This window comes from Haliotis asinina, chromosome 10 (assembly GCF_037392515.1).
Source record: "Haliotis asinina isolate JCU_RB_2024 chromosome 10, JCU_Hal_asi_v2, whole genome shotgun sequence".
NCBI classification, from domain to species: Eukaryota; Metazoa; Mollusca; class Gastropoda; order Lepetellida; family Haliotidae; genus Haliotis; species Haliotis asinina.
The window spans coordinates 44,286,781-44,298,981 of NC_090289.1; the positions used below are offsets into that span (position 1 = coordinate 44,286,781).

At 43.0% G+C, this 12,201-nt stretch overlaps 2 protein-coding genes across 3 annotated transcripts; both read right to left on the minus strand.

The window, feature by feature from the left end:
• Positions 1-1,750: 1,750 nt before the first annotated feature.
• On the minus strand, positions 1,751-6,719 carry LOC137297913 (uncharacterized). Of its 2 annotated transcripts, none has more exons than XM_067829905.1 (5): positions 6,561-6,719; positions 4,184-4,561; positions 3,745-3,926; positions 2,973-3,098; positions 1,751-1,957 (listed from the first exon to the last, which is right to left on the minus strand). In XM_067829905.1, exons 1-5 carry the CDS (start codon positions 6,619-6,621, stop codon positions 1,826-1,828), a joined length of 879 nt encoding a protein of 292 aa, XP_067686006.1. In that variant the 5' UTR covers positions 6,622-6,719; the 3' UTR covers positions 1,751-1,825. The 2 variants fall into 2 exon arrangements, with proteins under 2 accessions (XP_067686006.1, XP_067686005.1); XM_067829904.1 differs by having other exon boundaries at positions 1,753-2,163; positions 6,561-6,674.
• Positions 6,720-7,310: 591 nt separating this feature from the next.
• LOC137298470 (uncharacterized) lies at positions 7,311-11,362 on the minus strand. Its single transcript, XM_067830748.1, has 5 exons — positions 11,230-11,362; positions 10,196-10,567; positions 8,727-8,908; positions 8,182-8,307; positions 7,311-7,477 (listed from the first exon to the last, which is right to left on the minus strand). Exons 1-5 carry the CDS (start codon positions 11,297-11,299, stop codon positions 7,349-7,351), a joined length of 879 nt encoding a protein of 292 aa, XP_067686849.1. The 5' UTR covers positions 11,300-11,362; the 3' UTR covers positions 7,311-7,348.
• Positions 11,363-12,201: the final 839 nt, after the last annotated feature.

A 12,201-nucleotide genomic window follows, 5' to 3' on the forward strand; every position in this document is an offset into this window, starting at 1 on the left:
CAAGGGATCTGGTAGATGCATCCTCTCGGGTTAGGGTGTTCACAGCTGGGTCCTTTACCGTTGGCTCTTAGGTAGGTCTTGATGGTCTTGCCACTGGAGAAGGTGACATCGATGCTGGCTTTGGTCTTGATGAGGCGTGATATTTGATGACTGATGGGGCCAAGGTAGGGTATGGTTACTCTGATGGGTGATGGAGAGGGCTTGAGGCGGGGTTCTCGGTCCTTGAGGGTCTTGTTGATGGTGGCTGTGACGAGCTGGGGAGGGTAACCGTTTAGTGTGGTGAATGTCTTTCTGAGGTGGTCCAGTTCATTGTTTAGGGCATCAGGATGGCCGAGGGCTTTGGCACGTCTGGTAAGGGTGGCGATAATAGCTTGCTTGATCTGAGGATGGTGGCAGGAGTTGTAGTGGATGTACTGGTCGGTGTGCGTCGGCTTGCGGTATACTGAGGTTCTGAGTCCATCGTCTGTGGTGTGGAGGGACACATCAAGGAAGGGCAGGTGTTGGTTGGTCTCAGTCTCCATGGTGAACTTGATTCTTGGATGCTGGTCGTTGAGGTGGTTGAGGAGCTCTTTGGGGTCGTTGTCATTGGCGATGGTGGTGAAGGTGTCGTCGACTTTGCGGTACCAACAGAGGGGCTGGAACGGAGCTGTGGAGAGGGCTGCTTCCTCGAAGGAGGTCATGAAGATTTCTGTAATGAGAGGAGAAAGAGGTGAGCCCATGGGGAGACCGTGGATCTGCTTGTATATCTTACCATTGAATGTGAAGTAGGAGGTGTCAAAGCAGCTGCGGGCGAGGTTGATGATGCTGTCTATGGTGAGGTGGGTGTCCAAGTCATCTATCCTGACTTCTATCATTGTTATCATAACTGTCGGGTTCCAATCAGCGCTTGTTTATACTGGCTTCCAGCTCTGTACCCCATTCTCAATCACCTGATGAAGGAGTAAGCATTAACTCCGAAACGTTGTGTTCTCATATAAAGAAGTTGACATCCATAAAATCTTCATTCTTATGCATTTCACTTCTAAATGCCCCTCAAAGACTTGCCTGATAAGGTTATTTTAAAGACCCAAATGATATGGATGGAATACTGCGCTCTGTGAGCCTTCAGTAAAATAAATAACCCATCCAACAATCTTACAGGGTCAGTGAAATAGTGAGCTGGTTATGTTTTACAGGGCTGTAACGATGCATGGAACTATCGATGCATTGCAATTTTTGAGTCTCTATCGATGCATTGCAATTTTTGAGTCTCCGATAGTAGTTAATCGATGGTAGAAACAAAAAAACTATCGATGCGTCCATAGTATGTGTGAACGGTCACTGACTTTCGTTGATAACGGCGCATGGCGAAAGGTTTATGAAATGTTTACGTTGTATTGTTTTTAATTGTTTTGGTGCAGACTTGCAGGTTTAATGAGATTGTTTTAACTGTTTATGTGATCTGGATTTCAGATTATTGTCTATATTTCAAATACAAACCACTAGTATATATTGACTTGAGAAATGATTTCAAATGAGACAATTCAAAGAGAACAAGACAATTGCATTAGTATTGCAATAGTTGCATTGGTATTCAAATAGTTGCATTAGTATTCCAGTAGTTGCATTAGTATTGCAATAGTTGGACGCAATGCAACATCGCTATAGCAGTAGTATGCTGCAATAAATAACCGTCATCGCAATACCCCTCCCCCTTCTCAATAGTCCTGTCTTGTGTTTTACTCCGCTTTTCCAAGAATAACAACATGTATGTTGCTTTCTAGGATGTAAGACTTTATTATCAGCATTTCTTTACATGGTTATGCCAGTGAAACAGCTAGGAAGTTTATCCAAAAGGGTTACCAGATGTGCCAAACTGGACTAGATGATAGTTGTCCGCGTTGCCGATGTAGCCATTAGTTTGAGATTTTGAGAGGGTTAGTTTGATTGGAGCGTGTCCACATAACTGGGTGATGAACTGAAACGAAACAGCTGATTGGTCAAAGTACAGACATATCACCATATGTCATTGTAGTGCGGCATCCGTGAAGATTTTAAGTAACCCACGCTTGTCGTAAGATGTGACCAACGAGATCGGGTGGTCGCTGACTTGATTGACACGTCAAATGGGATCAGTGGATTGTCTGGTCTAGACTCGATTATTTTCAGACCGCCGGCATACAGCTGGAATATTACGCGTGGCGTTAATTAAGGACAAAAGAAACTGGACAAAAGGACAAAAGAAGATGTATCTAAGGGACGGTCCGTGACAAGGAGTATGTACAGTGTGACCCGGACCGAACGCCACTACCCAACAAGAAGACCGGTATTTACGGGTGTTTCACCTGAGGAACCGATGCGTCACTGTAAGAACAGCCTTGGGCATCCAGTCAGCAGAGAGACTGACCATACGACTGCGCTCTCATGGTCTCCGTGTCTGTCAACCTTTCAAGGGCATGATTTTTGCCGTGCAAACAACGACGTGCTAGATTGAGATGGGCCAGAACTGTGCCACGCTTGCAGCAGCAAACTGGCAGAGTGTTCTGTAGTGCGGGCTTGGTATAGATGAGAAGAGATGATTTATGTTTGATAGTAGTAGTGATTTCAACACAACATTTCTTCCCATAGGTGGTAACAATCTTAATTCCCATGTTTTTATCTCTCGCTCTATTTTCCCAAGCTTGTCAGATTAACTAATGCCTACAATAGATTCTAGATCAACGTCAACTTTGATACCTAGAAACTGATTGTGACAAATCTAGATTATACTCCTTGCAAAGCTTGTGTCTTGACCCTTTCATGAATCCTATCCATATTAGTCTTGTCTTTTCAGTATTAACTTTAAGTTCAGAAAACCTCGCAGAAACAGTTGGAACATTAAATTATTTATTTCTTGTTCTGTCACTTCGTCAAGTCGTATATCCATAAACGAAACAAGAAAAGAAAACACATTTAAGTCAGTTCTTGCTGTTCTGAAACCCCCTGGACTTTACCTCAAATCCTTGGTCGGTGCATCCCATGAATATTCCAACCATCCCGCGCTCGTCTTGTACGTAGAATCCGAACTCAAATGTCGCCACTGGCGTGTACTTGGGGACCTGACAGCAGATGTCTGTCACCTACAACAGCAACAAAGCATATAGAGCCCATGCTCGTTCCCCTTGTACGTTCATACTTCATCATCCAAAACGAATGCTCGTTTTCCATGGCAGATGAGCGATTACAATAGGTTCCAATATTCCTCTGTTGTTCCCCTAATGGTTCGAATAGTTTTCTCGAACCCAATGCAAGTTCTTCTTGTAGTGATTAAAATAGGTCCTAATATTACATTCTTGTCCCCCTAACGATTAGAATAGTTTTCTCGAACCCAATGCGGGTTCTTGTAGATTAGAGATTAGAACAGATTCAATATAGCAAACCATGCTAGTTACCCAAGTGATTAGAATAGTTGAGAATAGAATAGGTTGGGGGTGTTGGTGGGGTGGCGGGGTGGCGGGGTGGCGGGGTGGCGGGGTGATTAAGACGTTCGCTCGCCACGCCGAAGACACGGGTGCGACTGTACCGGATTACCATATGTGAAGCCCATTTCTGGTGTCCGCCCACCGTATTGCTGTTATATTGCTAAAACCATACTCACACACTACACAAAATTATGATTAGGAAAAGTATAATAATAAATAAATAATAATAATAAAATAAACAAAAGCAGGAAAAGTGTAGCGTTTATTTCGGCTGGTCTGGCCACAGGAGGATATACTGCCTCACCTTTAGGCCTGATGTCCAGGTTGTTAGATCTGGAGAGTTACAGAGGCTGTACATCAGGGCTTCTGACCGGCCAGCCACGCCGTTAGGACATTTCCCTGACCTGGGGCTAGTCACGGGGGTGTTATTTTGCATGGCTGCCAAAACCAGCGAACCGTCACATCTCGGGACCGTTCCCTGGAGGGCTGAGACAAACAACAAGAAACAAGTGGTACATCCTTTGTTCACGTGGGCAGAACAATTAGAGATGGGATAGCGAGGAAACTAAACAACGGGATCTTCAAATTGGCAGACAAGTGAAACATGTGTTATAACATGTTGTAGTATTAGGTCATAACTATTATTTTTAAAACGTAGGTTGACAAAATACTTTAAGAATTAGATCATAAATGCCATTCCAATAATTGGTATACGGGTAAAACATGGGTTAGCTAAATCTTACTATGACGAATGACCGTCTCCATCGTCTCTTGCATAGCGACAGAATCGGTCATATATGCGATACTGCAGTAATAGGTAGCGGCGTCGTCGTCGACAAGCCGACTCAGCCGAAGTTCAAGACTGCCTCTGCCACCGGAAATGGAGCCTTTGGTGGTCATTCGAGCCCGAAGAGTTTGGTTGAAGACGTCCACATGAGATGCCATCACTGTGACACGCGCCATTGCGGTCTTAACCGAACCTGCCGTCTTTCCTATCTCTAGTGCAAAGACCTGAGTGATTCCCTGCACGGTAGGGCGACAGCTCAAGGTCATGGAGGTCGTTTGTTGTGGCCCACACATCTCCAACTCCAAAGGGGTGACGGTGAAAGGCGCGGCATGACCTGGACAGGAGAAAAGGTTAGTGAGTTTGGTTTAACGGAGCTTTGAAAAGTGTTTTAGTGTCGCCATAGAGTGCCAGCGTGATGCACATTCGTAACCAGCTCGTGTTATTTTGAGACAAGCGACTCCTGTTGCCGAGAAAGGATTTCATACTGGCGTAGGAACATCTTTTAACTACTCCGAACAGGAACGATAACTCTATTCCTGTTTGATTCCAATCATACTTAATACAAAGATCTATTATATAATCTCTGCTTGATATCACCGAAGTACTCATACGTTGTATTGCAGTTTTTGATTCTGCTTACTTATTTCAAAGAGTAAAGAAGTGGAAAAACCTTATGGAGGAATTCTGTCGTAATTATTACAAGATGTTCACCATTATATTATATTTCCAATATTTCCGAGAAGGGTTTAATAATTTCAGATGGGATTTGTTTTTTGCATATGGAAATAATATATACATGAATATACATAAAGTCAAATCCCAAAGCAGAAACTCAAAAATGACTTTAAAATATTTCTGAAACTGAACATTTGTGTAACCTTGCTGTCAAACCCCAAATGGAATTTAAATTAGCATTACATATATGAATGATCAAAAATAATGGTCAAAATATATTATTCCCAGAGATGTTAAATATATGCCCAATGTTAAAGATTAAAGTTGATTAGTTACACACAGATATATTATTACTGGTTTGAAACATAACGATTTACAATTACATTTCTTAAAACTGTTGGAAGCGCACGTACAATCAACACAACGAGCCCACCAGATCGCCAGAAGTCCCCTCAGTTCGTTATGTCAATTAAAACACGTTCGTGTCTTTGAATCTCTCACCGTCAATCGCATGATTCTTATCAAAAACATTAGACATCTGATTTCTGTTTGGTACTTTCTTAGTGCTCTCAATAACATAAGTCATGTACCATAAACGATTTAAGTAGTCGGGAATATTTTTAATAAAGCGCCGCAACCATTACGCGCCTTCTGATTGGTTTGTCGTATTTTCGCACATAACAGGGGGTGAGTTATCGTTCTTTCAAGTAGTTCTAATGTTCATACGCCAATATGAAATCCTTCCCAAAGGGGCACGAGTTGCTATTCGGCTTGACCCGGAATAGCACGCGTTGGTCACGAGACTTACCGGCGTCTGCAAAATTGGCGACTCTGGACAGGCATGCACTCTGAAGGTGACGGAACAAATTTTATGGATGATCAACTTCTTTATTTTCACAATAGCGACGTTTCGGTATGGATTCTTATACCGTTTTCAAGCATTTGGGAGGACAAGGTGTAACAGCTTATATACAGGTACATGAGATATTGCTCAGGAGATTGACAATAACAACATAATTGAGGAGATGAGATAACAACAACATAAAAGGATATAACTTGAGTTGTTGACATAACCAGTAATTAGTGTGAAGCCAGGGGTGGGGGTGGGGGATTACAGCGTTGAGGAGACCAATTAATAGAGGATTAGTGACGGAAGCCAGAGATTAATATTTCGTGGCTTCCGTCACCGAAATGGACCAGGGCCCTTATTCTCGAAACGTTCGTAGCCCTAAGGATTCTTAACTCTGATCGGAGCCAGTGTGTTAAGAATGGGCTTAAGAAGTTCGTAGGGCAACGAACGTTTCGAGAATAGCTAGCCAGGGCCTAGATTTGCGAAGCTCTCTTAGCACTAAGATAGTCGTAAGTTACTGTTAATGTATGGCACTTACGACCTAGACAGCTTCGAAAATCTAGACTCTGATCCACAAAACAAGTCACAGTGTTATGCTGTTCGTAAGCCAATGATAAAGTATGGAGTTACGACATATCGTAACGTTATGAACTCTCTGTGGACCCAGAAGAGTAACTGCCAGCTGGCAAGTCCTGAAAGTCACAATGATACCTGAGGTGGAATACTCACCTACACGTCCTGTTAGAAAATGCTAGAATTTTGTCCGTGACTCGCTGACTCTTAAAGTCACTCGAGGACTTGCACATACCTGGAGGAATTGTTAGAATCCCGATCGTAAAGACAAGGAGACACACAGCAAAATCCGCCATTACGTACTGCTACCATCGACAGGGAACCAAAGTCTAAGATAAGCGTGTTACTTGTAAAAAAATATATATCAGTGGCTCATGAACTTCAGGAACGTTTTAAAACAAGATAAAAGTATCGGCCAAGTTTTAATCAGAGTTGGAAAAGAAACTTTCCTTTCAAGGTTAAATTATAGTCAGTCAAATTGCACACAATCCACATGAAATATGCTCTATAAAATATAATGCAGATTTAATTCTTTTTCTTGACACGCATTTTTTGCTATGTCCTGTTTGAATTTTCGAGGATTTAAAATAGATATGAGAAAAACCAGGTGCAGACATTGATAACGTTTTGGTTTCATACGTGCAGATATAGTGAGCGAGTGAAGGTTGTTTTACGTCGGTGTTAGCAAGTGGCTCTTTGAAAAAAAAGGTTCATAAAATTCAGGATTGCGACACGGTGACATGAACTTATGCAATGTTTGATCAGTATCCACTGGTTTAATTGGTTGATACATGTTATAGTATCCAAACCGGGTCGGTCACCATGATGTCCATCACCAGGCTGGGCCAAACACTTATCTAAAAACTGGTGGAGCACGCCGGTTGCGTGCTCACGTTTCGCATTATACAACCATCTCAGTGTATACAAGCAAACAAACATACAGAGATACTAACTCAGCATCTCAATAACAAAGAAAGCACCAAGGTCAGTTTCCTTGTTTTATTGGACTTTATCATACTTCCTTCATCCGATGATGGTGGAACCCTGAACCTGCACCACGTGGTAGTTGTTTGCATCCTCAACGAACTCCCCAGCGTTCGCCTTCGTGAGGTTGACGATCATTGGTGGATGTCCACACAGCTGAACCGCCATCTGCCGACAGAACAACTTGCCAGTTTGCCTCACAATCACTGAACCATATTATTGCCCCTTTTGCCCAACGCTTTCTTTCACGTGAAAGCCCAATATGATGCAAATCTTTGTTTTCCTGAACTGAGGGTCTGACTGTCCGAGCCCACTTAGTCCTTTTCAGTTAATTAACAGACCACTACCATGTGGTAGGATTAGTGCTGAGTGCGGAGTTAAACAAAAACCAAATTAACAGTTTAAATGGAATTATTTGTATCTATGAGAAGTATATATTTACGTAGACTAAGTGTTACATGCTGCTAACCCCCAGCCTGATGCATGTTACAGCCTTATCTTTTCGCCCGTGAAGATCCGGGTAAGGATTTGTCTACAGATATCCATGCTTGTCGTAAAAGGCGACTAACTGGAACGGTTGGTGACTTGGTTGACACATGTCATGATATCACCATCGCGTAGATCAATGGCCATGCTGATCACTTGAATGTGTGGTCCAGATTATTTACAGACCGCCATAGAGCTGGAATACATAGGCGGATTCAGAGAGGGGTTCACAGGGGTGCGCCCCTCACCCTTTTGTCCTGAAAGTTTATTAAATGACCGCTGAAACTGTTTTTTTTTTCATCCTAAAATATTGTTGAGAGCGGTGTTAAACAACCAACCCACGAACCAGCCAGCCCCACATTGTGGGGGTGGCATTTACATCTTACCGAAAATCCATCATCCGTGCAGCCGAGGAAGACGCCCGCGATGCCATGTTCGTCCTCCACGTATATCCCAAACACGAACGTAGCAACAGGGGTGTAGGGCGGCACCATGCAGCATACGTCTACTACCTGTGGGCGATTACGTGATATCATATTAGTCACACTGTACGTTACGAAAATACACTGACAAAATCACATAACAGGAGTAACCAGTAGATGAATTGTGAATATATTGTTTCATCACACGGGGTAGTCTGCCCCGTCGTGCTTAATATTATACTGTTTAAAACACGTCATAAAATATAGAAATATGATTTTTTAAAAGTTTGAAATTATAATTTATTAGCAAATACGGAATTGGAATTTCGTGCAACCATACGTGTTTGTAGTGTCTCTTTTCACTTACAAACTAGAAATTTCGGATCGGCTGAAATTTAGGTGATAGGTTTGAATTGGTTCATGAGAAATGTTTCGATTTGAAACCAAAATCATTTCCACACTTTCTTTTCCTCGTTTTGGACTAAGATCAGAACCAGAAGGAGTCCTACCTTAGGACCAGGATGCCATTGGTTTACATCCGGGACGTTGCAGTAACTAAGGACAACAGCCTCGGACCTGTCAGCTGCCCCATCCACGCATCTGCCGGCCCCAGCATGACTTACTAAAGTCTTATGTTGGACCGCCCAGTCGATGCTGCTTCTGGTGCAGTCTGGAGCTTGTGTCCTGAAGGCTGAAAACAGCCATAACACACAGCATCAGATATTCTGAGAGAGAGGGAGAGGGAGAGGGAGAGGGAGAGGGAGAGGGAGAGGGAGAGAGAGAGAGAGAGAGAGAGAGAGAGAGAGAGAGAGAGAGACTAAGTAGGAGAGATGGACTATCGCATCAGGAGAAAATGGCTATGAATTATAGTTCATAAATAATAGGGTGCAATAGATTCAAGAAACTATAGCCTGAAAAGTAGTCTAGTTGCATCTTGAGTTCTGGTTTGAATTCAGTTTATGATGGTGAAAGTTTGATGTCTACAGGAAGTCTGTTTCATAGTCTAGGAGCTGTGCCTAGGACTTCTGTCCACAGCTGGTAAGATTATACTTTGGTGTATTCAGAAGATTCAGATCTTGAGATCAAAGAGTCTTTACCAGGATGTAGTCTACTAGCATAGATACGTATACGTTGGTGCTATATCATTTTTCACATTTGTACACCATTTGCAGATATAATTTGTAAAAGTCTGTTTTGGTTCGTTGTTCAACGCCACACGCAGCAATATGTCAGCTATATGGCAGTGGTATGTTAGTACTCGAGTCAATCCAGTGATGAACATCACTACGAAAATGGAAAACGATGACATGTTTCAACCAAGTCAGCGACCCTGACCACCCGATCACGTTGATCTGATCTTACGACAAGCATGAGTTGCTGAAGATCTTCACGGGTGTCCAAGTTGGAAGAATGACTGCTGTCAGGCATTTATTGACTTTGCAAAATTTTCACATTTATGGGATATTATCGTAGTAGATTCGTTTGCGTTCTTACATAATGATTACATACTTCGTGATACAAAATTGAAGTTGGCGCCATTTTGCTCGAGTCGGAACGAATACCACAGCTAGCCATTTATAACCTTCGTTCATTTTTCATTTTCCCCGGCAAATCGGAACAGCCTTAGAGTATTGATCTGTTTCATACGGAAAATATCGGGAGAATGGCGTCTTACATAGTGATTACGGAATTCGTTGATGTTGGTATCTTGCAAATGCAGTGCCAAAAGCTAATTACATCCTGCAAATGTATAACTCCAACCACTTGAGAAATAATGACCTAAATATTATGTGACGATTTAGGCCACTGAAGATACATGGAACTACAAAAAGGGGACGTAACTCCAAATTTGATAATAATTTACGAAAAGTTAGGCAACTCGAAAAGACGCCACGTTTTGTGGACGCTCGTCCTTCGTGAAAAGCAAAGTAAGGACAGAATAGGACAATCGAATAACATTAGTATTTTGAAGACTTACTCTTATCGCGGACGTTAACGACGACCTCACTGTAACTGAGAGCTGCGGACAGGTATGCGGCGCTGCAGTAATAGTTCTGCAGATCAGCCCTCTCGGGGTTGTTGATTCTGACTGAGAGACGACCTTTACCCCAGTTGGTTTGAATTATCTTGGATGACAGACGCCTGTCCAGGACCATGAGAGAATGGTACTGAACGCCAACAATTCTAGCTATAGGTCTGTTATCGCCCCCGGTCGTCTTCACCCCCAGTTCTATGCTGAATACGTCCGAAACTGATGCTGTGACCCTGCAGTCGAACTGGATTCTTCTTGTCTTGTTGCCTCCACACATGGTGACCTCGGTTGGGGATACGGTAAACGTCAAACCGGTCCCTGGGGTTAAACAACGGTAAATGTAAACTCACACGCAAAAGCCAAGTATAAAGAAAATATGTATGTAATGTTCAATATTAAACAGGGTCAGACAGACACAAAAATGAGTGAAGAAATTTCACTGCCTACCAAGACTGGTGACATTTTGAAGTTTTCGAAAGGTAAAGGGGTTGACAATAACGGATCTCGCTGGTGTTGACTGGAGATATGCCGATTTTGGTGATCCTAGGACGACCGCACTGAGGAAGGTCATCTATGGTCAGTGTAGCGTTGTATCGATACTTGAGACGGTAAATCGCGCGGATGTTTACGTCGAAACCGCGGACAACATTTTGGACAGACTCTCCAGCTTCCACACGTCCGATAACCTGTTTTGTTTTTCAATATTTGTTAAAAGTGGCATTGTTGTACAAGGAGTGATAGACCCAACTTTTGTTCAGTCCTGTGTCCACCAATGGTGGAGATAGCATAAGATAAATACTGTCTCACTATCCCCATGTGAACACTGACGGAATAACTGACATCATGATGAGCTCTCCCCCAGCAAATTTGTTATGTAAGTATTCACAATATATACCATTTACTGCGGTTAAACAGAAACAACAGACAACTCAAACTATGCCATAGATAATTAGAAGTAAGAAGTTAAATAGATAACTCACCGAGTTGGGCCAGGACACCATTACATAACAACAGGTTTATGAGAGAGACCACGATCATGGTGCCGTCCATTTTGTCACTGCCCTATTTTCTTAGCTGATAGCGTGTGTACAGCGTGTTTCGGTATTGTGACACAGGAGTCTATTGCTGGATGTGCAACAAGCCATATACAATATTATATACTCGACCAGATTAAATACTTGAGACTTGCAAAACTGAATCTCATTATGAATTAGTGTGTATCTTAAATTATGAAAATAGATGTGAATTTTTGCAGCTATGGTTCAGGTAACAGCAGAATTATGAGAAGTGATGAAAAGCGATTACATCATCATTTTATTGGAAAAGGAATGCAAGATGTTCTATGGCCTCTAACGCGAACTTCACACTGATCAAACAGAGGAGGTCATTAACGAGTGGCCTCCTAGGGCAGCCGTGACGGTAAGCCAACGTCTTCTCATGAGCAACAGAACCTGTTAGAACACCCTAACTACTATTGTCAACGAGCTCTTGCTAAAACTCTTGCAAGGTGTGGGATTGGTTCGTTTGTGGCGGACATCCCAGCTAATCCCCACTGGAACGGGAACGGAAATGGGAACGGGAACGGAAATGGGAACGGAAATGGGAACGGGAACGGAAATGGGAACGGAAATGGGAACGGAACGGAAATGGGAACGGAAATGGGAACGGGAACGGAAATGGGAACGGAAATGGGAACGGGAACGGAAATGGGAACGGGAACGGGAACGGGAACGGGAACGGGAACGGGAACGGGAACGGGCACGCACGTCCATGACATCAACCCTGTAAACAGCAAGCTCCTGAAAACTGGATTATGGCCCGTGGCGTTGTCATGTTGAAAAGCTAGTCCAGGATTAAGGACAGGGTCAAAACGTTGATCCTGATATTGAAATACCAATTCGTACATCATCCTGGTTGGACGTTACAGGCATCGTCCCGGGTCTTGAGTGACC

What these genes read in the sequence shown, in the direction of transcription:
- LOC137298470 (XM_067830748.1), bottom strand. Translation starts at nt 11,299, where the DNA reads ATGGACGGCACCATGATCGTGGTCTCTCTCATAAACCTGTTGTTATGT. An exon ending in TGGTGTCCTGGCCCAACTCG is followed by an intron (nt 10,568 to 11,229) that starts GTGAGTTATCTA and finishes GTTTAACCCCAG; the next exon opens with GGACCGGTTTGACGTTTACC. An exon ending in GCACGGATGATGGATTTTCG is followed by an intron (nt 7,478 to 8,181) that starts GTAAGATGTAAA and finishes TTCTGTCGGCAG; the next exon opens with ATGGCGGTTCAGCTGTGTGG.
- LOC137297913 (XM_067829904.1), bottom strand. Translation starts at nt 6,621, where the DNA reads ATGGCGGATTTTGCTGTGTGTCTCCTTGTCTTTACGATCGGGATTCTA. An exon ending in CCTGGACATCAGGCCTAAAG is followed by an intron (nt 3,099 to 3,744) that starts GTGAGGCAGTAT and finishes TTGCTGTTGTAG; the next exon opens with GTGACAGACATCTGCTGTCA. An exon ending in GCACCGACCAAGGATTTGAG is followed by an intron (nt 2,164 to 2,972) that starts GTAAAGTCCAGG and finishes GTAATATTCCAG; the next exon opens with CTGTATGCCGGCGGTCTGAA.